Here is a 25,026-nt window from a genome sequence, read left to right on the forward strand (position 1 = left end):
TGAATTCTCTCTCTCATGTGAAGTCTGTTTTTGTTATAACAAACTCATCAGTGGTGCTGATATGGCCGTTCATTCTTTTAAAGAAAGTCTAAGCTGAAGGATTCCCAACTTCTCTGCCCAAATCAAAAGGTTATTCATTACCACACAAGTTAATTCCAGAAGAAGCTTCACTTTTGAAGACAGGGCACAAGGAAACATTCATTGAACTTGTATTTTTAAGAGAAGATAAAACAGACTTTTTGATGAAAGATGTTCACTCATAACCACCTCATTTTTTACATAGGCTGTTATCCCTACAACCTTCTAAATTGTAACCCACAGACGGTTGTTATGTTGGCCCAATTATAACAAGGCAAATAACTCCACAGCCAGCCTACCCCAGACATTCTAATCTTCCAGTGGGAGACAGGAAGATGGAGGTGCAAGGAAGACTGGTAACAGTAAAACATCACAGTGGATCAAATTGTGTAAACATCTACTTCTGCACTAAATGTAAAAATAATTCCTATTCAAATTACAACACATGTCTTAAGATCTAATTATTAAAAATTTAGAGTCTCCTAACAGCTATTTGTACACACACGTATTTTACATGGTACAGGGTTCACTAGAGAACCCACTACAAATGGAATTGACAGTGAAGCAAAACTGATGCCAGTTTATGAGAATAACTGCAATGGCCAAACACAATCCACTAAACATGACACTAATGCTACACGAATACTAATACTCAACCCAGAAATCTGTGAAGACTCTGTGTGTACACAACAGGCGCTAGGCAATGCTGTCATATACATACATAAAAATCAGTATCATTGGGCTCTAAGAACAAAAACAACAGTCTGGTATCTTAGATAAGTTCTCAGTCCATGAGGAGAATGTTCAGGGCCCATCAGTGTTTCTATAAACTCTACTCAGAGAAACTCTGAGGTAGAGCCATATACAAAGGCCCATAGGACTACCAATATGACATGTAAGAATGAAATGTGGAACCAACCATGAAACGTTCCTTTAAAATGTGACAAGACATTTTAAACCAACAGGCAGCCCTCTTATAAGAAGGTGAAATTTTACAGAGTTAATAAAATTGAGCAAAAGATTCAATGATGTTGTTAATGGGTTGAGATGATGAAACTGAGTAGGACCACGTTAGAAAAGATTTTTACAGTTGCTATTGAAATAGCTGACCGGTGAAGAGTTATATGTTTTGAATCCTAATCCAACTTATATTGCATAACATCCCTGAATACACTACAATTTTTTTCTCCTCAAAAATCATCAATGCTTCTGCATTTTCTACAAAATTAGAGAATACATTTTTGCCAAGTCATTTGAAATTTATATAAAATGGACTTAAATTTGAAAATATTATCTATTAAAAATTAATTCAAGAAGAACTAGAAAATCTGGACATTACTAAAACTGTTTAAGAAATGCTATCAATAATTAATGTCTTCCTATATCTAAGAAACCACTGCAGAGTTACACATTATTCCAGTGTATAAAAAATGATCAGTTATTTATTGGAAGTCAATACCTTAATAACCAAATTTAACAAGAGGATTATAAGAAAGGACCAAAACTGGTCAATTTTACTCACAAATATCCATGCAAAAATTCCAAATAAAATATTAACAAACTGAATACAGCAAAGTATATAAAGGATAAAAGATGATGATCAATATGGGTTTTTAAAATTTTTTTTAAATGTTTATTTTTTGAGAAAGACAGAGACAGAGACAGAATGTGAGTGGGTTAGGGGCAGAGAGAAAGGGAGACACAGAATCCGAAGCAGGCTCTAGGCTCCGAGCTGTGAGCACAGAGCCCAACGCAGGGCTCGATCTCAGGAGCTGTGAGATCATGACCTGATCTGAAGTCGGATGCTCAACCGACTGAGCCACCCAGGTGACCGAATTTATCTCATGAATTTGAAGCTGGGTTACCATCAGAAAATTATGATATAATTAAAAGCAAAATTTACATAATCGTCTCAAAAGATTTGGAAGAGCATTTTATAAAATTTAAAACTATTAATTTTTAAAACCATTGCAGCAAGTCACCAATAGAAGAGAGCTCTCTGAATCTCATAAAAGTAATTAACAAATATCATTGTACTCTATGGTAAAACATGAAATCTTCCCTTTTGAGATGAAGAAAAAGTCAGGATACTCACTATCATCACTTCAACATTTTACTAAAGGTACTGACCAGAGCAGTAAGAGTAAAAACGAAATACAAAATATATGATTTAGAAAGGATGAAATAAAATGTACAATACTCATAGATTGTCTCCCCTATACAGTCTTTATTGTTTCTACAGAAAATTCAAAAGGATGTAGAAATAAACATTAAAATTAAGAACATGATGAAAAATAGTTACACAAAAATAAACTAAGATATATTTGCTATGAAACTTCAGAATATATTTACATGTATTTTCAAATATTTTACACCTATGTTTTGCTAGAATAAACATTAAACAATTTCTTAGCCTCGATTAAAAAATAAATCATTAATTTACTTTTTCCATAACTTCTCTTATGACAGGGTAAAAAGAGGCAATTACTCTATTGTATTAAATTTATTACTATTCTATTCAAGTCAAATTAAGTGAATTATATGCTCAACAAGAGTAAGTTTCTCAAAGACAGAAAGCAGGTCTTAGGTAGGTTTGCCCTAAGAAATATCCAATGAGAGACAATGGATTTAATGCAGAGCAAAAAGAGAGAAATATATGGATAGAACAAGAAAAACATTTAATTCGCAGGGACAGTAAATGCAGGAACTAGGCCACAGTTATTTTCAAAAAGGAAGCAAAAATAAAAGAAAATAAAACAATAAACAGGGGGTCTGGTCTAACGTGTCCACAGCCCCCATGGCAGGTGGCGGTTTTATAGGCCCTTGCAGATTTACGGGTTAATCTTCTATAGTGTCCAGCACTCTGGGGACACGTGCAGAGCGGTGAATATTTCAAAAGTTCAACTGGCAGATCAGACAGAATCTGTTTTCTACTTAGTGCACCTCCCTTTCCTTTGCTGTTTCCAGCAGCTTTCCGGGTGTCAGTTTGCATTATTATGGTTTTCACAACTGGGTCAAAAAATAAAACTTCTCTGTTAATTAAACACTGAGCTAACACGCTTTGGCGATCATTCCTGTTCATAAATTTATGTTGACTGTTTTTGCCTGTCCTCTTCAATCTTACAATGCAGGCTCTGCAACAAGAATTATAAAGATTTTACATAGTATTTGCATGAAAGAACACGATTTTAATATCAATAGTAGCATTTTATAGCTAAAAGCAAATGAGACTTAGAAGATCCTGAGAAACTAGCAGGTAACTTATCTTTTTTTCCTCCCTTCCAGAGACACTGTGAAACAACAGAACAGTCTGTGCTACATACATAATTAAAACAGATGTTCTCAATCTTAATTTTCATAGCTAATTTTGACAGCAAAAGAAACGCGCCTGTCTTTTGTATAGTCACCTATTTTCTCTCAAATGTGTCCTATTTCATCGCCCACTGTGATTGCTCAGAAAGAAAGGGGTGATGTGATGGAAGCTATTAATGCAATAGCAAGAGCTCTGCTACATTATGGGGAGGCACAGTGAATGGGAGCAGGTCTAACAGAAATTGACCATACAGTCATTCAAAGTCCACATAGTCTAAGCATTTGTATGCACTAACTTTGCAGATCACAGTTTTCACTGGCTTTGTGTGGTCTTCCATGACAGAACCTTAGAAACCACAAAGAGAGGAGAGAACTGTCTTCCTGTTCTTTGTGGTGGCGCTTGTCATTTTCACACCCATGTCAAGGCGCTCTCTGATTGGCACCTAAGTTCTCTTCTTACACATCTGCCTACACCAGATCTGTGAAAGGCCTACTAGGCTGCAGCCCTGAGCCAGCTCTGCCCTCAGGACACTCTAAATCCCAGCTTAGCTTCTTCCTGAGGAGGAGATGGGGCTGGAACACCATCTGATGGAGGTGCTCCTGTCTTCTGCTGCCTCCTGACCATTAGGTCTGCTTCCTCTCCTCTAGGGCCCTTCTCCCCTGCCAGGGAGGGGGTGGGAGTACTCCAGTTCTGCAGGACAGATTGGGGAACACCTATAGGGAACTCCAAGCCTCCCAACATCCATGGTAACTCTGGTTACTTCATAATTACACTTGGATCCTTTGACAATGAATTCAAACATAGCCCACTGCCAGCCTGCTATAGTTGATGCATTCTCTCTCCTCAGGAAAGCCCCGTGTGAAATGATCCAATCTAAGCCCTGCTACTGGCTCCTTTCTGGTGCAAGTTGTCCTGGATTGCCATGGCCCAGGGAGCAACACTCTGGGTCCTTACCAATTGCACAGGACTCTGGCTACATTCAAGGCAGAATCATCAGGGCAGTTGGCTGTGGCTCGGTGAATTCATGCAGCATTAGACCTCCCCACCCCCCATTGCCCAGGAGTAATGCATAAGTAGGAACCACAAAATCTAAGGGGCAAAAGATAGCTCATTCTGATCTGAATGATGAACTGCATTGAAGCACTGTGATCTGCTTAAGGTGGTTTAAGGGGGTGGAGGGGGAACAGGCTGACATCGCTCACTGGGAAGATGGTAATGTCTTGGCTCAGGGAAGGTTCATAGGGTTGGGGTTCCAGCAGATGGACCTTCTTCCAAGGAGATGAGGCAGGGAATCATAAACAAGCCGAATGGACTGGAATACAGGGCAAGGGAGGGAAGGGTGCTTAACTCTGCAGAGAAATGTTAAAGCTAGATATTCATAGATCAGGAAACAGAATCGATCTGAGTCTCCTGAATAACTTTTGTGCCAAATACTATGTTGGGTACTTCACATATGTTTTCTCTAATCCTCACAAACTTTTAAGCAACAGGGAAATAAAAATTAACTAGTGATCTAGTCTCAGCTTAAAAGTGACTTTCTCAGAGTAGACTTCCCTGAGCCCATTATCTAAATTAACTTCCCCTATTATACTCTCTATTATCTTCTCCTTCATCTAATGTCACTCAGTAAAGCTTATAATTTGATATTCATGAGAGTGATTAAAGCTCCTTGTTAGCATACATTGTGTTCATTTTATCTGCTAAATGTGTCCCCACAGTTTCTAGCACATGGGCTCTTAAAAAATATTTTTGCACATTTGAATACATGGAAAGGAACTCACTGAAGCAACCAGTGAATTGCACGTGAGCTACAGAGGCCCTTGTTGGTTCAAAGTTTCACCCTATGGAATTGTGGTCACTGCAGACACTAATGTATCTAAAAATCAGAATGACATTCATCATCACAAAAAAGAGATTGCCTTAAATAAAATTTGAAATTTAACATTCACTAGGTTTTTATTAAAATAATACAATTCATCCCTCCTATGATTGCCAGATTTTACTTCTCTGTGGGACCTCCAAGAAGAAAAAGAATAGACAGAAATATGCACACGTCAAAGTCCATCTACTCGTACTCTTTTTAATTTTAATAGGTCCATGAGAAAAATAAGTCTTGCTTTAGAGTAAATACGTTTAACTGATATACAAGCTTCTTCACTACTGGACATTATCAGAGACTCTAATGTGAGACTACACCTTACAAGTCTCCTCTGTGTGTGGAGGAGTGGGGGACAGTCAGGGGTGGGTTGGCATATTGATACTAAACATATAGTCCTGGAGGCACCAATGGACTCCATTCCCCTCCCCATGAATAGAACAGAGTTTGACAAGATGCTCTTGTGTTCTGATAAAATCAGTATCAAGAAGCATTTGATCAGTTCTGCAGTACATTAAATCCCACCTTCCTAACCCTAGTTGGATAAATCCTGAACAAATTATACAAGGCTGAGGAAATAGAAACAAGAGCTTGTGAACAAGAGTCCCATCAATCACTGTGCTGTCAAATTTACCCTGCATAGTACAGGCTTTTCAATTTTTGCCCAAGACTGTCTCACATGAATTGATCACTCCACAGGCCACTAGACGAGAATATGCTTGAATTGTAATAACTTGCAAGGGGCTGGGAACTGATGAGGTGGAAATATTGGCAGCACGAGAGGATCCACATCATACTCCACATCTGACCTGCGTTACCTAGGTAGTACCAAAGAAGGTACTTTTATTCTCTTTTTAGGAGCAGGAAACTGAAGCCCAGAGATGTCACATAATGTTCTCAGGGTCACATCATATGTCTGGATTCAAACCCAAGTCTTCTAGCTCCAGCTGTTTTCATTGGATGTACGAGAGACTCTTTCTCAAGTCCTCTTCCACATGCCCTTTCTGCTCCTCAGTACAGCTTGTCACACTACCCCATGTCATACCACAGTTCACAAGACCTTCTTTTACCAGCCCACCCATGCTGTACAGCTGAACCATCATCCTTTTCAGGGAGTTCGCCAATCTCCACACCAGAGGGCCTCTTATTTTTCCCATTGTCTTGGCAGAGGAAGGCCAAGCTCACATTGTGGCACTTGCCAAAGTTAGTTTTGGTTGTTCAGCAGAATCTCAGCTTCCTCACCTCATCCATTTCCTCTTCAACCAGATTCATGTCTCAACTTCCTTCTGCTGCTCAGGCATGGTTGGGAGCCTTTGGCTCAGGATTGAGGACATCCATTCTTGCCTGCATTTTGTGATTGTTATCCTCTAACACCTCCCTCCTACCCCTCCAACCTCACGGATTATAGAGTGGGGAAGTGGCTGATCACAGCCCTGACTAGATTCACAGTACAGGGTATTCTGTGAGTTCTCCTACAAAGATCCTTCATCCCCCTCTGTTTCCCCAAATGGTTACTCTCATGCTCAAAAGTTTTCCCCAAGTACCCTCTTGGTCCTGGGAAAGCTCTACCAGTTGATGAGGGTCTCTCTGGTGTTTTGTTTTGTTTTGTTCCAATAGGGAGGTGCTCAGTTGCAAAGAATGTCTGATGGCTGCAAAGTTATGAAGAAGCTGACCATGCAATGAGTTGGGAGCATCCTAGACATGACACAAAGTTGGAGATGAAGAGGAAAAATGAAGAAAAAACAAGAATTCATGTGCACCCCTTCTGGGTTTCCTGCCATGACTGTCAGCATCATCAAGCCAGAAACCTGGACACTTCTCACTCACACTTATGGTTAGCCGCCAAATACTAGATGGAGCAGATCTAGACCAAATCTGTAACACCCATCCTTCCCATTCCACTCCCCTATTACTGCCTTTGTTGCCCTTGTTGTTTTTTGCCCAGACTGATGTAAGAACCTCCAAATGGGTTTCCCTGGCTTTGAAATCATTCCTCTCAAACCTTCCTCCTCAAAGCCTACAAAATGCCAATTACATTTCCCTCCCTGAAATGCTTCTTTGGTGCCTCAAGCTGTCTCAGCTTAGAATGGACATTGCCATTCCTTGAGTGCTTTTCTCCAGATTTACATTCTTGAGCTCTACCCATAACTTAATCAATCAGAATCGCTTGGGCATCAGGCCTGGGTACACACAATTTGAAAAAGATTTCCGGTAAATGTGATGCATCATTTAGTTGTATAATCACTACCCTTTAAGGTGAAGGCCAAGTTCTGTAGCATGGCATTGAAAGACCTTTATGAACTGACTTGTACTGACCTGTCTCACCAGCTGTTCCCCTCTATTCACCTTAGACTCCAAAAATACTGTTTTTTGTTTTTTAACACCAGTTTCCTGAACTGTTGTGCTAAGCCATGCCTCTGTACCTGTGTTCTTATCCACCTGGAAAATGACAGCACCTCCTTCTAGATCCAGCTTAAGGAGAATTTCTATGAAATCTTTTCCACCTCCCACTTTGGAATTTCATAACTCCCTGCCTTGAGCTTCCATGGTTTCTTGATCAAACCAGTTCAGAAATATGGTATTTTAGATGGTTCTGATATTACTGAATGAGGTAAAAATCTCAAAGTCAAAATTACCTTAAAAATTCCTTAAATCACTCATAAAGTAAGCAGTTTGCTCTAAACAAACACAGTAATATGTGTGTATATGTATATATACACATATACACACACACATAGAATATAATTATTCAGTACTACTGTTTAAACACTAGTTTCACTCAGTACTGTGCTCACATTATGGGCTTGTAGGGGCAGAGACACCCCCAATCTACCCTCTTTTAGGACATTTGATCACCGAGGGGAACGTTTATCTGTGTTTCTTAAGCGTGTTCCATGATAGGAGCAAGTAATATTTTGCAAATGGGCTTGTTTGAGAAAAGTGGGTTAGAGGATGTTAAACAAATCCCCCCTTTAGAGCTCCTAAAGTACATGCCTTTTGCCTCTAGTGTCAATATGCAATACGGGAACACACTATATCACAGTTCCCAAAGTTATTTGATTATAGAATGCCATTTTCACAGAACCGGCATTCCAAAAAATACTCTGGAAAACAATCTGCCTCCCTCATGCCTCACTGAAGTTGCAAATGAGAAGCCAAATGGGACACCATTTTTCTGGTTCTTTTCCAAAGAGCAGGAGGGCAGACCACATTACCTGGTTTCTAGGCCATTTTCTAAAGGGATCTCCTGCGTGGAGGAGCACCCTGCCCCCTTGAGGGTGCTGCCTGGTTGTGGCCATGCCGCTTCTCCACGAGCAACCAAAAGAGGGGCAATGGGGCTGGAACTTCCAATGCATTACCAAGTTTAATGACAAAAGTGTAGTCATTAGGACAGCCATTGGTTAGTAATTGTTGCCACTTATTTGGTAAAATGATTCCAATAAATAAGTATGCTGTTTATTCACACAATAATTTGCAACAATGAAGTTTTCTGACAGTTTGATGTAGGCATTTGTTTTGAGATCTGGAAAGTTGGAGGGTGCGGAAAAGTACAACCAGTCTTAAGTGTGCACAAGTCGTTAAGTGTGGACCGATCCCTGTAATTACATGTGCCTCTGCAGTGCCAAGTGAATAAAGATAAACTCTTTGGTGTCAGGAAAAGCTTCTGTGTAGACTCTGTGCTTAAAATATGCCCTTCCAAAAAATATGGTAAAAAACTGTTTAGTGGCCAAAAGGAAATTAGGCCAAATTTAAACTGATTTATGCTGTGCAAAATTAACATTCTAATAATAGAAGTGCAGGGGCACCTGGGTGGCTCAGTCGCTTAAGCGTGCCACTTCGGCTTAGATCATGATCTCACAGTTTTGTGGGCTCGAGCCCCGAATCAGGCTCTGTGCTGACAGCTCAGAGCCTGGACCCTGCTTTGGATTCTGTGTCTCTCTCTGTCTCTGCCCTTCCCCTGCTCGCACTCTGTCTCTGTCTCTCAAAAATAAATGAACATTCAAATTTTTTTTTTAAAAGGAAGTACAAATCCAATGTACTATTTGACTACTAACTTCAGATAACGAAGCTCTCATTGACTAGTGCAGTAAAAAGACTGCAGAGTTGCATGTTAGGAACCCCATGCCCAGCTCAGCTCTGTCAGGTGCTGGATGTATATAACCTTGGAAAAGTCATTTAATTTGCCTGTGCCAGAATATTTTTCATTTGCAAAATGAGAGAGTTGAGATAGTTGATTTCTAAGGCATCCTTTGATTACAAAATTTTGTGAATATGAATGACATGTTACTTGGATAAAGGGAGAAATCATAGAAATTTTACAGATGGTACAATACTTTGAACTACTTTGATATGCTGAACTATACTTTTTATTTTATTTTATTACTATTATTTTTCAAATGTTTATTTATTTTTGAGACAGAGAGAGACAGAGCATGAACAGGGCAGGAGCAGAGAGAGAGAGGGAGACACAGAATCTGAGGTAGGCTCCAGGCTCTGAGCTGTAAGCACAGAGCCTGATGCAGGGCTCAAACTCACGGACCATGAGATGGTGACCTGAGCTGAAGTCGGACGCTTAACCAACTGAGCCACCCAGGCGCCCCTGAACTATACTTTTTAAATAAAACTGATGTTTAGATTTTTGCTCCACACCTGGCGCAGAGCTCAACTCAGGGACTGAACCCACCACAACCCTGACATCAAGATCTGAGCTGAGATGGAGTCAGACACTTAACTGACTGATCCACTCAGGCGCCCCTGATGTTTAGGTTTTAGTTAACTTTCTCCTTATGTTTTGTTTAAAAATATAATTAAAAGAGTAAAATATAATGGTAATCTCTTCTGAAAACATACAAAAATAAGAGACACAATGAGAAAGAGTTCAAGGTATGATGAGAAAAATATTTTAACACAGCAAACATAGTTTTCAGGCCTTAGTTGATTTCTGAAAAAAATTATGTTAGTGTCTGATACATAAAAACCATCCAAATGGGGAGTCTGCCCTTCGTTGTAAAGCACCTGCCATGTTAGGAGCCAAAGAACAGGACTGTTCCAAAAGATTTGTTTCCATTGTCTAAAACTTACATATTTTGACCCTAAGAGTTGTGTGATCAAGTATTTTTACAGGAAAATTTTCTGTTCTTTTCTTCCTGGGAAAGCTTGAAACAATGATCACTTCAATAACTTCTCCTAAAAGTAACTATAAGAAGTCATATTCCTGTCGACATTAGCGGCTTCCTGATAGTAATCTACATACTTTTGGAATTGCAGTGTACTTTTCAAACACTTTTGAACATTCATATATAGTGTAACTTATCAAATACTTAACAGAGGCAGGGGTGCCCGGGTGTCTCAGTTGGTTAAGCATCAGACTTTGGCACAGGTCATGATCTCCCTTTTCATGAGTATGAGCCCAGCATTGGGTTCTGTGCTGACAGCTCAAAGCCTGGAGCCTGCTTTGGATTCTGTGTCGCACTCACTCTCTGCTCCTCCCCTGTTCACTCTCTTATTCTCTCATTCTCTCTCTCAAATAAATGAAAACATTAAAAATATTTAAAAGAGATAATAAAGCTACAAAGTCTTCTTTTGTCTGGAGTATTTTTTTGTGGCAATTTACACATTTAGAAAGTATGCATTTGTCATGAGGCATTAATTAATTTATGTACCATCCATCCATATATCTATTTATAGCATGAACATTTCTCAAACTCTAGGCATGAACTTAGCAGAAGTTTTTCATCCACTTTGGCTAGATAAACTTGGAATTAATTGTTTCAGAATTGATTTGAAAATAAAGTAACCACTGATTTGAAAATGAAAAGAGAGAGAGAGAGAGAGAGAGAGAGAGAGAGAGAAAGAAAGGCAGGGAGGGAGGGAGGGAGGGAGGGAGAAATCCTATCCAGAATTAATTCCTAGTCTTTGGGAAACAAGAGAGGGATAGAGGATGAATGCTTCATTTGAGGGATGTTAAAACGAGGCCCAGACTGTACAGTGTAGAATGCAGATCTGCTGTTATCCAGTGTAACACTTTCAACTGATTGTTACTTGGAGCCCGCTATTTCTAAGGTAGGAAAATCACCCACAGTAAACAATGAGCCATAGGAATCATATGCATTTCAAATAACACAAGAAACCTATACATCAAAGAAGAGAATATCCTCAAACAGTGAACATATGCTACTTGCTGTGTTTAGGACCAGGAAAAAGAAAATCCAACCAATGATTTTGTGCTGACTGGGATTTTTTTCTGTGTGTGTGTGTGTTTCATTTTTAATTATTGCTTTGGGCCAAGGCCAAATGTATAATTTTCCCAATAGAGTTGCTCCCATTGTCTAAAACTTGGATATATTTTGCGTTTGATCACATGTTTTTATAGGAAAGTTTTCTGTGTTTTCCCCCCTTGAAAAACTTGAAACAATAACCACCTTCCCTGGAAATCGGCAGTATTTCCTATCCTTAGTCACTATTCTTATTTTGAAAACCATCTCTCAGTAATTGACCATATCTCAAAAAGTGATACTAAATAAATTTCAGCTCCCAGACTTCCTTGTATTTTTTTAATGTTGATCTATTTTTGAGAGGGAGAGAGCGAGAGACAGAGTATAAGCAGGGGAGGGGCAGAGAGAGAGAGATAGACACAGAATCTGAAGCAGGCCCCAGACTCTGAGCTGTTAGCACAGAGCCAGACAGGGGCCTCAAACCCACAAACTGGGAGATCATGACCTGAGCTAAAGTCCGATACTTAACCAACTGAGCCACCCAGGTGCCCTTGGTTCCCAGACTTCTTAGTTTGAGCTCTCTAATGAAACTTTGTGGAAAAAACAAAGCTTTTCTTCTAAGATTGAAAGAAACATATATTTTTGTAAATAAGCATTTAAAAATGATTTTTAAAAATTCCTTTGTTTTCTCCAATTCTCTGCCTAAATTGTTTCTTCTGAAACAATTTTGATTATTTTTCACAACAAATCCTAAAATAGTCAAACTTTGATAATTCCCATTAATTTAGGTATTCAAATTTATTTTGATCTTTTAATTTTATCTAAATCTGTCTCTGTATATGTATAATATATATGCTATATATGTATATATTTGCATACATTTTTCATAAATTTTTTTAACCTTTATTTATTCTTAGAGAGAGAGACAGAGTGTGAGTGGGGGAGGGGCATAGAAAGAGGGAGACACAGAATCTGAAGCAGGCTCCAGACTCTGAGCTGTCAGCACAGAGCCCAACGCGGGGCTAGAACTCAGACTGCGTGATCATGACCTGAGCCAAAGTCAGTCAGTTAACCAACGAAGCCACCCAGGCGCCCCCATTTAGCTTTTGAATCAAGGGAGTAAAGCAATTATGTTTTGTATGTGTAATTAAAGAAACTAATATGAGACAGTGTGAAAGGCTTGTACCAGTTGGCTATGTCAGTTCCATGTTGAAAACCATCATATGATAAAGTATCAAATTAACTGAGTTAAACTCTTTCATACTTTATACTTCATTCCCTTTTCCCACATGCTCAGTGACAGTCTGATCCAAATCCAGTTTCAGATACATGAGTCATGGCTCAGAGCAGATCTGGAGATGTGCCAGTTTATCCCTACCATCCATCCATTCATCCATCCATCCATCCATCCATCCATCCATCCATCCTTCCACCCACCTTGCCAAGAAGCCTTACTGAGAGTCTACTATGTATTAGTCACCAAGATAGTGCTAAGGGTGCACAACACTGTGAAGTAAGTCCTTGTCTGCAAAACCTGAAGAAACAAGAAGGTTTGAAAACCACTCAAGAATTTCAAGCAAAATTTGTGCAGTCTTTGGAGAAAGCAGATCAAAATGTACCCTAGTTGCACAATGGACCTAAACTCCTTCTACCATTCATTCAATGTGCTCCTTCCCCCAAATAATGCCTTTCATCAGGAAATGTTTATGGAGTGTCCAGACAAAAGGCGACATGACATTAATCTTTCCTCTAAACACAAAATTTTCCACAAGCTTTTCTGGGACTGTGTAAGTTGATTATGTATACATTGAAAGCTGTCTTTCTCTCCCTACCCCCTCAAAAAAATGGAAAAATTTTCATTTGGCCAAAGACTATGATCACCTAGGAGAACTCTCTATTATGTCTTCTCATTCCAGACACATTTTGTATTGTTGCTAGCTTAATCTTACATGAATTCCCAAGTAATTTTAGTATATTTCTGCTTCATAAAGGCCTGCGTTTCACTAAGTATGAGAATGTTGGAGTCATCAAAATGATTGAATACATTAACATTAAAAAGATTTCTTTTCTTGTCTGTGGCACTTTTTAACAGTCACTTCCTATTACTGGGATCAAGGGATTCGAACTGGAGGCAGCATAAAATGTAATCAGGTACCCTGGCTCTGAAACCTGACTGCCTTGGTTCAATTCTGGTCATTCTATAACTATTTGTGTGATGTCAGGGATAAGTCATTAAATTTCTAAATACTTCAGTTTCTCCATCTATAAAGTGGGAATATTAATAGTGCCCAAATTTTATAAGGTGGTTTTAAGACATTAATTTAGATAGTTCATAAAAAGCTATTATATAGGCTGACTTCAGTGTTAGCATTACTGTTATTTTCATCTTGGACAAAAACATTTATGGAGTGAGAGATTTAGAACTTGATTTGTTACATTTGGGGATGCTGTAAATTGTCATGAATATATATTACTAATCCTATCCTACTAGTGAAACGACTCAAGCAAAGGAAGACCAAGTGACTGATTTGATTATCTTCACTAAATTAATATGGAATCAAAACCCAGCAAACCATCTCCAAAGCTTTCTTCCTTGGGTTTCTCTCAAGGGGATATTTTTACAAACCTTGGCACTTATACCAATGATACATGGATAGACTCTTCAAAATGAGTTCAAAGTGCTTCACCCAACCTTGATGTTCACAGGATCATTAATCAATATTTACCAAGTACCTATAGGATATGTGGGATAACTGTCTGGCTTTAATGTGTTTTCTAAGCTTCACAGATAGAAAAACAAAATCACAAGACTTGTTACCTCCAAAGCCACAGGAGGGGTCAATATTACAAGGAAGTACTGATTCCTCCCACTACACTCCTAGTGCCCAATATCACCTTATATTTCTATTTAGCAAAGTGTTTAAAGACTTTTACATCTTCATCTCACCTGTTTTCCTTTATCTCCTAAAGGTTATATAGCAGATTCATATAGTTCTAGGGATAAAGTAAGCAGTGAACTTTATAACAATGCAGGGCTAAGATTTGTTCATAAGATAGCATAATGATAAATTCCACTTATTTACTGAAGCGGCAAGTTGGAGTATAGGATATGCAGATAGCATATACCTTTCATAAGAGTTACATATTTTATTAAATGAAATGGTGACCATGTTTTGATTCCTTGGAGTAAAAATAACCTTTATTAATACTACCAACATACAAAAAGTTTTCAATTAATCTGTCTTCTAATTTTTAAAAAATGTTTATTTATTTATTTTGAGAGAGAGGGAAAAGAGTGAGAGAGAGAGAGAGGGGGGAGTGGGGGGGGGGACGGAGAGGCAGGGCTCTGTCCCACGAACTGTGAGATCATGACCTGAGCTGAAATTAAGAGTCAGACACTTAGCCAACTGAGCCACACAAGCATCCTGCCTCTGTCTTCTAATCTTAATTTAAGAGGCTTTAAAGAAAAATTTTCTTTACAAACCTATCATGTTCATTGGTATAGTAAGATACACATCCTTAACTTCTGTAATTTGGAAAGTCATGTTTCTCCCAACTCATGTCCCCAATAAAGAAGAGAGTTTCACAAATATGAAATAGCCAGATGGATTTTAACAGAAATGGTTGCAAGTCTATCTGGTTGTTTAAATTTTCCCAATTTCTTTTTAATGATAAGCGTTTGGAGAATCTCTTTTTGCTAACCACTTTCAACAAACATATCAAAACAATCTACCATACTACCCACAATTTTAAAAGCTACAGATTTACCCCTATTCATTATGCATGTCTCCTTTTATGATTCAATCTCCCATAGTAAGAGCTTGGACACTTTGTGAAAAAGCTAAGAGACTCCAAGAGTCAGATGTTTTAGTTTGATAATCATTCCGAAAATTCATTCTCCATTAAACTAGATCCAACAGAGAATCCTCAGCCCACACAACTTATAGACAAGGCAATATGTCTTCTACAAAATATTCTCTAAGCATATAGCTTCCTAAAAAGATGTTCATCAATATGTGAAAAATATTATTTATTTATTTTTAAACGCTAATCATGCAACTCAAGAAAAAGTCTTTCTGATCAATTTCTAGCTAATTGAGCAGACAGAAAGACCTAGATTTTGGTCTTGACTCAGGTATTAGCTTAAGGAAAGTGAGGCACCTTTCTTAACTCTTGTGGATCTTAATTCCATTCTTTGTGAAATGAGAATATGTGAGAGGACATCAAGTTTGCCTCAAAAACGTAATTTTGTATATCTTACCTTGTGATAGTGGTATTTGTAAGCTCTATGGCATTTACAAGGACTCTCACAGCCAACAGTTTCATTTGATCTTCAAAACTGATTTTCAGAAATAGGTGGAGTTATCTCTACTTATTTTTACCAGCAAGTGTGTTGCATTTGATATCCAGAAGGATTCACTAGAGACAGCAGCATCTAAATCACCATCCAGAAAGATTCAGTTTCCAGGAGTCAGAACGAATACTCTATAAAAAAATTTCCTGAACCTGTCAAAGCCTCACCTAAGAGAAAAATCTTTAAAAACAAAGAAAAAATGTCATGTGTGCTTCTGCTGATGTAGTCCCCAGTTGAGAGACATCATGTTGTTTCTAGGTTGAAAATTAAGTTTAGTTGCCACTTGATAAATACTTTTTAAGTGACGATGAGTTTCCAGGAGATATTTGAAATTTTAAAACAGCACCAAGACTTAGGTAAATTTTGGTTCTTGGTTTTTAGTTTTGGAGCTCATCCTTGCAAAATATTTTTATATAAGTTGGAAATTAACCAGTAAAGTAGTTTACAAAGAGAAGAAAAAGGAGACTTTTATTACTGAAAAGAAATATTCTAAATCCAGAGTGGAATTCTGAGTATCTTTGATATCTCATCAGCTCCTTTACTATAGGAAGACAAAAAAATTCTCAAAAATATGCCTAACACCTTACAGTTAATAAAATACAACACAGATATGAAATTGTTCCATCTTTGCAAACAATCCTGTAAGGTAAAAAAAGGTTTTCCGAACCAAGTTCCCAATTGTTCCTCATCTCAGAGGACAAGGGATTTCCTGACTAATTAAGATCCACAGGTTATCTAAAGACTCATTTTAGCTATTATATCTAAACTCTTTCTTCATCAAAGCCATTTTGAGAAGTGAGACACAGAAAAATTACACTGTGTGTGTATTTGTTTTCTTTCCTTCTCTCTCCCTGCACTTTACCCACACCCCTTCTGGAAGTGTAAAGAATATAGTCAAAGAATGGGGATCACAGCAACGAAGGAGGAGAAGCAAGATGCCTTGATAATCTAATCAGGTAATTACCAGTTGGCTGTGCAATGTCATAAATAATTAAGTCCATATTTGAAACAGAGCATACTGTAAAAACTTGATTTCACAACATTTTAACAGTCTGAGTTTTAATCCATAACAACAGCTTGTATGGCCATTATAATCCATATTTAAGAATCGGACACTATGCAAAGTGTAATAATACATGCTTTTGTCTTGATGTAGATATATGCTATTCTTTCTATTGACATTTAGTAATTCACATATAGTTTGAGGGAAAATAGTCAAGCAGATTTTGTAACTAACCAGAATAGGTCCCTTTCTGCCAGAAAAAAAAAGAGTTTGCTACAGATTCGATATCAGGATATTCTACTTATAACATTTTGTATTCTAATCTTTTGGGATATGTGCTTTTTCACTATGCATGGCCCCAAAGGCTTTCATTGTGCTAAGTCATTTTCCTTAAAGTTTTTTTATTTTCTCAAGTTGGAACACTGCCATTAAATATGTTTGGAAGTTGAACTAATTTGAATTTCCCCTTCAAAGAGGAGGAAAACTACATGCCTTCCATTAGTTCATTGACCCCCTGACCTTTGCAAAAAAAAAAACCATGAATTATTCAATATATATCTAATGAAAAGTAATTTCCATGTGTAGTTAGAATATAGCAGTTTTGTAATGGGTATAATTTTGAACAGAAATGAAACAATCTCTAAGCATGACAATGGTCAATAATCAAGAAGAAAGTATTCTAATGCCAACTGTCATTAAACTACAAAAAATCCCTCAATTCATTAATAACTTACAAATTCACAGCTATAGCCCTCAAAATCAAATTAACCTTTTCTGTCTCAAAAGAATTCAAAGGTCTTAAATATGAGTGTTCAAAGTTATGTGACACCAGACACCACTGTTAGTCTCTGATTCGATGTTGGTTCTTCAATCAGTAAAAACCCAAGACAACATTCCTGTCTTTCACCCCAGCCTCTCAGCCACAAGCTTAAAGAATTTGAAAAACAAACCTCTCATTCACTTTTCTATCCACAGATTTTTCTATCCATACGATTTATATATGAGTGTCTCCAACAGCAACTGAGGAAGTGGGCTTGTGATACACTCATACACATTTTAAAGTTGACACATCAATCAAAGTTTATGAATATGGTGGCCTTTTACTTAAACAGAAAGCCAAATAAGAAAGGGAAGGAGAGTTTCATTACTTTTCAACCCTAAACTTCCTATGACTAAGACCACTTTTTATTGCAGTGGAGAAATATAGCTGGCAAGCTATGGTTATTTAGAGTAAAATCCAAGCATAATCATGTGAGTTTTATGCACATTTCATCTTTAACGGAGATCATAAAGTAGCAAAAAGGGGGGACAAAAGGGAAAAGATCCTGGTACTATTTAATCCTTAAAAAAGACCTAAAATGATACAAAACTACTACAGCGTTTCTGCTTCTCAGGTATTACATTTTTCATAAAAAGCTAGTATAAAGAAAATATCAATCTCTTAAATTAAGTATTTCACAAATGGATTAAACTGTAACTTTAAAATTACTTGTGTTAGCAACTCGAATGCCACCTTCAATACCCGTGAGAAGGCATTTTCTGAAGCACAACCATGTACGAAAACTGCCACGTTAATTCCAGGCTGTCCTGATGCGATGAGTAAACCAAAACGTGGAGCTTACCTTATTATAAACAAATGGCAAATTGCAGGCACTTTTCGGCTTGCAGGTGTCTAGCATAGTTGATTAGAAATGGACCAAACATCTTTCATTCCAGTGAGAGAACTGCATATTCAGACTTGGCTTTCTTTCCTGAATCCTTGTAGGAGAGGCTGTTCACCTCCAAGGGCTGGTAACAGCCTCTTCACAGACAGCACTTGCTGCTCTCAACTGCAGCCACTTAGAATGAAAGTAAGAGGAACCCGTGATGCTTAAATACTGTTGCCTCACATTCACAGGATATGACTCAACTCCCTCTCAAACCAGTAAGGGTAGAGTTTCCCCCTCACGAAACTGTTAGATTACGTAACAATCATCACATGTGGGGTCCCAAACTGTTTACAAACTAAAAGGTAAACCTTTCCCCCCACCCCCAAACACCCCCTCCCTCACAAAATGCAAACAAACGTGCATTTTCTTAAGTGATTAATTTCTTCCCTGTGGCACAAGCCACGAATGGAAATGAGAACAATATGGCACAAAGGAAACTATTCTGCTTGCTCTCAGCAGTGAATTAATGTAATGTTATTAAATGTGTGTGAACTTGCTACCATTGCCCTGACAGAGACGTGAGAGAGGCACGCGAAAGTCACTAACGTTCCTCTCAGTTCAAAAACAATGTGTAGAAGAAAACTCCGTTTTAACGTGCAAGAAGTGGCAGTTCTGTACAACACAACAGAATCTCCTTCACGAAGCAGAGAATGGAAATAGATCTTTGTGGTTTGCTCTCGCTCATTCCCACAGAAATCCTGTCCCACGCTGTCATTACCTTGTGCCGTTCGCTCTGCCTACCTCTCCAGCTCAGAGCCCTCCTTTATCTGTTTTGTGAGCACTTCTAAAGGAACATGACTAATGACACAACTCCTTTAGTGAATGTGGCAATTTTCTGTGCTTTCTCTGCCACCCACTACCTCTTAACTCTGAGCTTTATTAAGCTTGATCACACATTGAATTATTATATTTATACACCTCAGTCAATGAATATTACACACTTATATCCTTGGAGAAAAATCTACTACATAAATTCAGTTGCCACTGGCATGACCAAGGACGAAACGATGAAAAAGCACATGTCATTTATAGCAAATTGAAACCACCTAGACCAGGACTGTTCAAAAGACACATAAGTAAACTGCATATATAATTTTACAGTCTTAGTGGTCACATTAAAAATGTAAAGAGAAATACGTAAAATTAATTTTAACAATGCTGACTCTAACATATCTAAAATATTTCAATTTCAACATGTACTCAACGCACAAATTATTAAATATTTTATAATTTTTATACTAATCTTGGAGATCTGGTGTGTATTTTACATTTATAGCGGATTTTGATTCAAAGTCGCCACAACTGAGTGCTCAATAGCCACAAACGGGTGGAGGCTACTGCATCTGACAGCACAGACCTAGAGTTTGGGGTTCATTCTTCATTCCCAGCTTGCAGTTCAAACATTCTCTCTTCAGAGAGGTCTTCCCTTACCACTTCACCAGACATGACCTTCCCCAATTACTTTCCTTATCAGGATCCTTTTTATTTCCTTCATAGTGCGTCACAGCCTGGAAAGTTCTCCTCTACTCATTCATTTGTTTATAGTCTGCGGCCCCTAACAATAATGTAAGAAACTTGAGGGCAGAGATCTTGTAGTCAAGATTTTATCCTCAGCCTCTAGCATGGTGCTGAACACATAGTGGAATTTGATAAACATTGTTAAATATAAATAAATAAATAAATAAATAAATAAATAAATAAATAGAGTTTAGGCTATAGTTTGGCAAATAATAGAATATTTCAAAAGGTGTTCTAAGACAAGGTATGTATCATAGAAAAGATATGACCTACCATATCACTGAACTTTTAGCAAATACATTGGGTAACATTTTCCTGCATTGCAAAAATTACTTCTTTTTCATAATGTTAATGATCCTCAATCAATAACATACTTTATTTTCATATACAATAGTAAATATCAAAACATACTTGTTTCATTATTCCAGCAAAAATTTGGAAAGATGCTTACAGGAAAGCTTTGGTCCTAAGGACATAAGTCTGGATATCATTAGGATGTCTATTCACTTCCTACTCACAAAAACATAAAATATTATCTATAAGACATTTGCAGGAGAAATTGATATATTTGCCTGACTGCTATATGTGCCTCCTCCTGGTATCATCCTTCTGATTTTTATTTCGCAAATCACCCATCCATCCCTTCTTTTAGTCCGTATTTGGGTCATGCTGACCTGGCCCCAGAAGTGGGCATGTGACGCAGGCCTGATTAACCCATGTATACTGTCTACAGAGCTACAGTGATCAGTTCAGGGATGATCACGTAACCCAAGCTGGTTCACTGAGATCCAATATTCTATTTTTTGCTTAGAATGTGAAAGAGTTTAAGTTTATAGAACGTAAGCCTAGAATTGCTGACAGACATATGTGCTACCACATGAGGTGAGGTTGTTTAAAAACTGAAGCCAATCAAGAAAAAAAAAGGCAAAAAAGTAAAAGGCAGACTCCTGATGCTACTGTAGTTTCTACATCTGGCCATGCATTAAGTCACATCTGCCTTCTGCTGCTGCAATGGATACACTAGAATATTCACTGCAGAATTGTTTGTAATAGCGAAAAAATGCAAATGTTGCATTGGGCCATGAAGAGCAGAAGGTTAAGTAAACAATGAGTTCACCATACTAAGGAATAGTATGAAGCTGTTAAACATAACTAGGTTCTCTACATGCGCCACCATGCAAAACTCCCTAAAAGGTATTAAATGGAAAGGACGTGTTGCAAAAATAAACATTATCCCAGTTATGGGTACATGAATTTTTACATGCAAATTCATAGAAAAGAACCTGGATGGACTGCACACCAATTGTGGCTAAGACATTATATCTGGGAAGAAGGTTTGAAATAGGGGATGATGGGGGACAAAGACAGATCTGATCATTTTGCTCAGCGTATTACCTATTTCATAAATCTTGCTCAGTGTATTACCTATTTCATAAATTCACAAAAATAAATTCATATATTCTTGAGGTAATTTGAAAAGAACATGTTATTTTTTGAAAATAAAATGTTACTTTTTTTGAGAGAGAGAGCATGAGCAGGGGAGGGACAGGGAGAGAGAGAATTCCAAGCAGGCTCCACACCCAGCACAGACCCAATGTGGGCCTCGATCTCACAACTGTGAGACCATGACCTGAGCCGAAATCCAGAGTTGGATTTTTAATTGACTAAGCCATCCAGGTGTCCCAAGAACATGGTATTTTTTAAAAAAAGATCATAATTTGATATTTTTATGTCTATTTTGCTATATATTTGCAGTCTAAGTGGACTACTCTTCTTTATTCTTATTTTTAAAACAATGTAACAAAAATAAAGTGCTCTTCTCTGCCCCACTCTCTCCATTCTTTACCAGCCCAAACTTATGTGTCCTCTCATTTTTCAGTCTGGCTAAAGGATATGCTAAGATAGAGACAAAGGCAGGACAGAAGATACAGGAACAGACACTAAACTACATTAGAACCTCCAACGTACCTTCTAACATTGGCCAAGGGCTTTGATTTTTTTTTTTTTTCTCTTAGTCTTTTCCAAAGCTCTTTTATTGACCTCATAAAAATACGGCTTGGATCTATTCAACAGTCAACATATCAACAGCCAAATGTTTATAATCATACATCCTATATTAATTTAGTTTGTCTTAAATCTGAGTAAATAAACTTGCTCATTATCAGCTCACTGAAAAAAACTCTGGTCTCTGAATTGGGTATAATTGTTTTTCTAATTAACATAAAACCTAAACCTTTTTTTTCCCCAGCTTGCTCTAGTCCTAAAAAAATCTTCACATGATCTTAGTTATGTTCATACCACCCCATGATTTTGTATTCCCCCTAAATTTCCACAGTTCTCTCTCCTTAAAAATTATACAGCTAAAGATGCTTTGAGTCTGAGGCGGGAGTCAGGGCCCTGTTGACTTTTAGGATAGCCAACCAGAATTGGAACATACACGGTGCTGACAAACGGATGAGTTTGCCAAGCAGTGAGTATTGCTCTATTTTATTCTCCCAATCATTCTAATAACGTAAACCTCTTACAGAGCCTACTGAACTTTCTCCTTCCATTCTCCTTGCTTCCACTTAAAATCTTAAGGCACCAAATTGACTTGAGATTTCCTGCAAGAAATACTACTTTACAGATAAAATTGAAGCCACCACGTTCCCCTGCCGATCCTGTTACCTCCCTTTCTCTTCAAAGGTAAACACGCTCCAGGGTTATCTTTATCATTCCCATACATCTTTTTAGTCTTTCATTAAATAAATGTTTATCCGTAAATAAGATATTGATTTACATGTTTTAAGCTTTGCAAAATTATATAATAGATCCTTTACTTTTGTGTGTGTGTGCTTAATATTCTCTCCTTGGGATTTACATGTATTTCTACATAGTTCATTCTTTTTAACTGCTGTGTGCCATTCCAATTCAGGTATCCATTATCCTGTTGATGGACACAGGTTGTTTTTAATTTATTGCTATTATTAAACTATTCTAATTCTTTTTTTTTTTTTTTTCAACGTTTATTTTTCTTGGGGACAGAGAGAGACAGAGCATGAACGGGGGAGGAGCAGAGAGAGAGGGAGACACAGAATCGGAAACAGGCTCCAGGCTCTGAGCCATCAGCCCAGAGCCCGACGCGGGGCTCGAACTCACAGACCGCGAGATCGTGACCTGGCTGAAGTCGGACGCTTAACCGACTGCGCCACCCAGGCGCCCCAAAACTATTCTAATTCTTGTATATGGGCAAGAATTTCTTTAAAGATGAATACCTAGAAATGGAATTAATAGGATCACAGGATGTGATCCTTTCTTGACATGGTGATGCCCTGTCTTGACTAAATATTGCCAAACCACATCTCAACATAATTAGATTAATTTATAATTCAACCGGTGGTGTATTTGAATTTTTGTTACACTAGATTCTTGTAAATAATCTCCACAGTATTGATATTCCAGACTGATATTTTTGGCATGTGACTGATATAGAATCTTGGTGTTTAATTTGGGTTTCCCTAATTATTCCTGAGCTGAGCATCTTATTATTATTGGTCTTTTTCCTATCAGGTTGTTTGCTTTCCCTTACTAAATTTTGGTAGGTCTTTATATACTGCAGTTCTACTCCTTTGTCAATTATATGAGTTATAGATATCACCCTTCAGTGTGTGGTTTATCACTATTTATAATGTCTTTTGCTATTTATTATTATTATTATTTAATGTTTATTTTGAGAGAGATAGAGTGCTAGCAGGGGAGACAGGAAGAGAAAGAGAGAGAGAGAGAGAGAGAGAGAGAGAGAGAAAATCTTAAGCAGGATCCATGCTCAGCATGTATCCCACAACTGTGAGATCATGACCTGAACCGAAATCAAGAGTCAGACACTTAACCAACTAATCCACCCAGGTGCCCCTGCTATTTATTACTTTTAGACTTAGGATTTGATTTTAATTTAAAACTTTACTTTTTTCAATTATTTATCCATATTTCTTGAGTCAGAAGTATGGTGAATATTATGTGTTCCTCAGTTATTACTTCTGAAGCATTCCTAGCAATAACATCATATTGCATATCAAAAGAGGAACCTAGAAGAACTCCTACTTCTATATAAGATTTTTTTTTTTCAACGTTTATTTATTTTTGGGACAGAGAGAGACAGAGCATGAACGGGGGAGGGGCAGAGAGAGAGGGAGACACAGAATAGGAAACAGGCTCCAGGCTCCGAGCCATCAGCCCAGAGCCCGACGCGGGGCTCGAACTCACGGACCGCGAGATCGTGACCTGGCTGAAGTCAGACGCTTAACCGACTGCGCCACCCAGGCGCCTCAAAGAACTCCTACTTCTAATGAGCACCTCAGTTCACCATTTATAGGACATCTGCTGTTGGCCTTATTGTGTTAGAAAGTATAAATAAGAGCAGTCCACACAACTGAGAAATACACAGTCTAATTGAGGGGAAAAAAACTTATGATGATGATGAAGTAAACATGTGCCATTAACTATGGTAATTCATTATTTAATAGTTTTTTTTTTTTTATGTGAGAGAGAGAGAACACAAGTGGGGGTGGCAGATTCTTCAAGAGAGAGATTCTTAAGTAGGCTCCCTGCTGAGCTTTAAAGTGGGGCTCGATCCCATGACTCTGGGATCATGACCTGAACTGAAATCAAGTCAGATGCTCAACTGACTGAGCCAGGCAGGTGCCCCTATTTAATAGTAGTTTAAATAAGATGAAGTGAATGTTATTGTAAGAGATACATACAAGGTGATATGGAAGCAGAGAGAAGAGAATATGTTATCATCTTGTATCTCAAACATGTTTCAAGATATAAAGTGGTCAAGGGGTGCCTCGGTGACTCAGCCGGTTAAGCATCCTACTTCAGCTCAGGTCATGATCTCAATGTTAGTGAGTTCGAGCCCCACATTGGGCTCTGTGCTGACAGCTCAGAGCCTGGAGCCTGCTTTGGATTCTGTCTCTCCCTC

At 38.0% G+C, this 25,026-nt stretch overlaps 1 protein-coding gene across 17 annotated transcripts in view; it reads right to left on the bottom strand.

Annotated features, from left to right (window-relative positions):
• The window catches only part of MCTP1 (multiple C2 and transmembrane domain containing 1), a 534,160-nt gene that overhangs the window by 325,549 nt on the left and 183,585 nt on the right, over positions 1-25,026 (bottom strand). For 2 of the 17 annotated variants that reach the window (XM_045498430.1, XM_045498421.1), the window contains exon 1: positions 18,462-18,686. The exons of 13 other annotated variants lie outside the window; for them this stretch is intronic. In XM_045498430.1, the coding sequence (XP_045354386.1) occupies positions 18,462-18,518 (57 nt within the window). In that variant the 5' untranslated portion in view covers positions 18,519-18,686. Of the gene's footprint in view, positions 1-18,461; positions 18,689-25,026 lie in introns of those variants that run through there. 2 more of the 17 variants (XM_045498412.1, XM_045498444.1) reach the window with 2 other exon arrangements.

This window comes from Leopardus geoffroyi, chromosome A1 (genome assembly GCF_018350155.1).
Source record: "Leopardus geoffroyi isolate Oge1 chromosome A1, O.geoffroyi_Oge1_pat1.0, whole genome shotgun sequence".
In the NCBI taxonomy this organism is placed as follows: Eukaryota; Metazoa; Chordata; class Mammalia; order Carnivora; family Felidae; genus Leopardus; species Leopardus geoffroyi.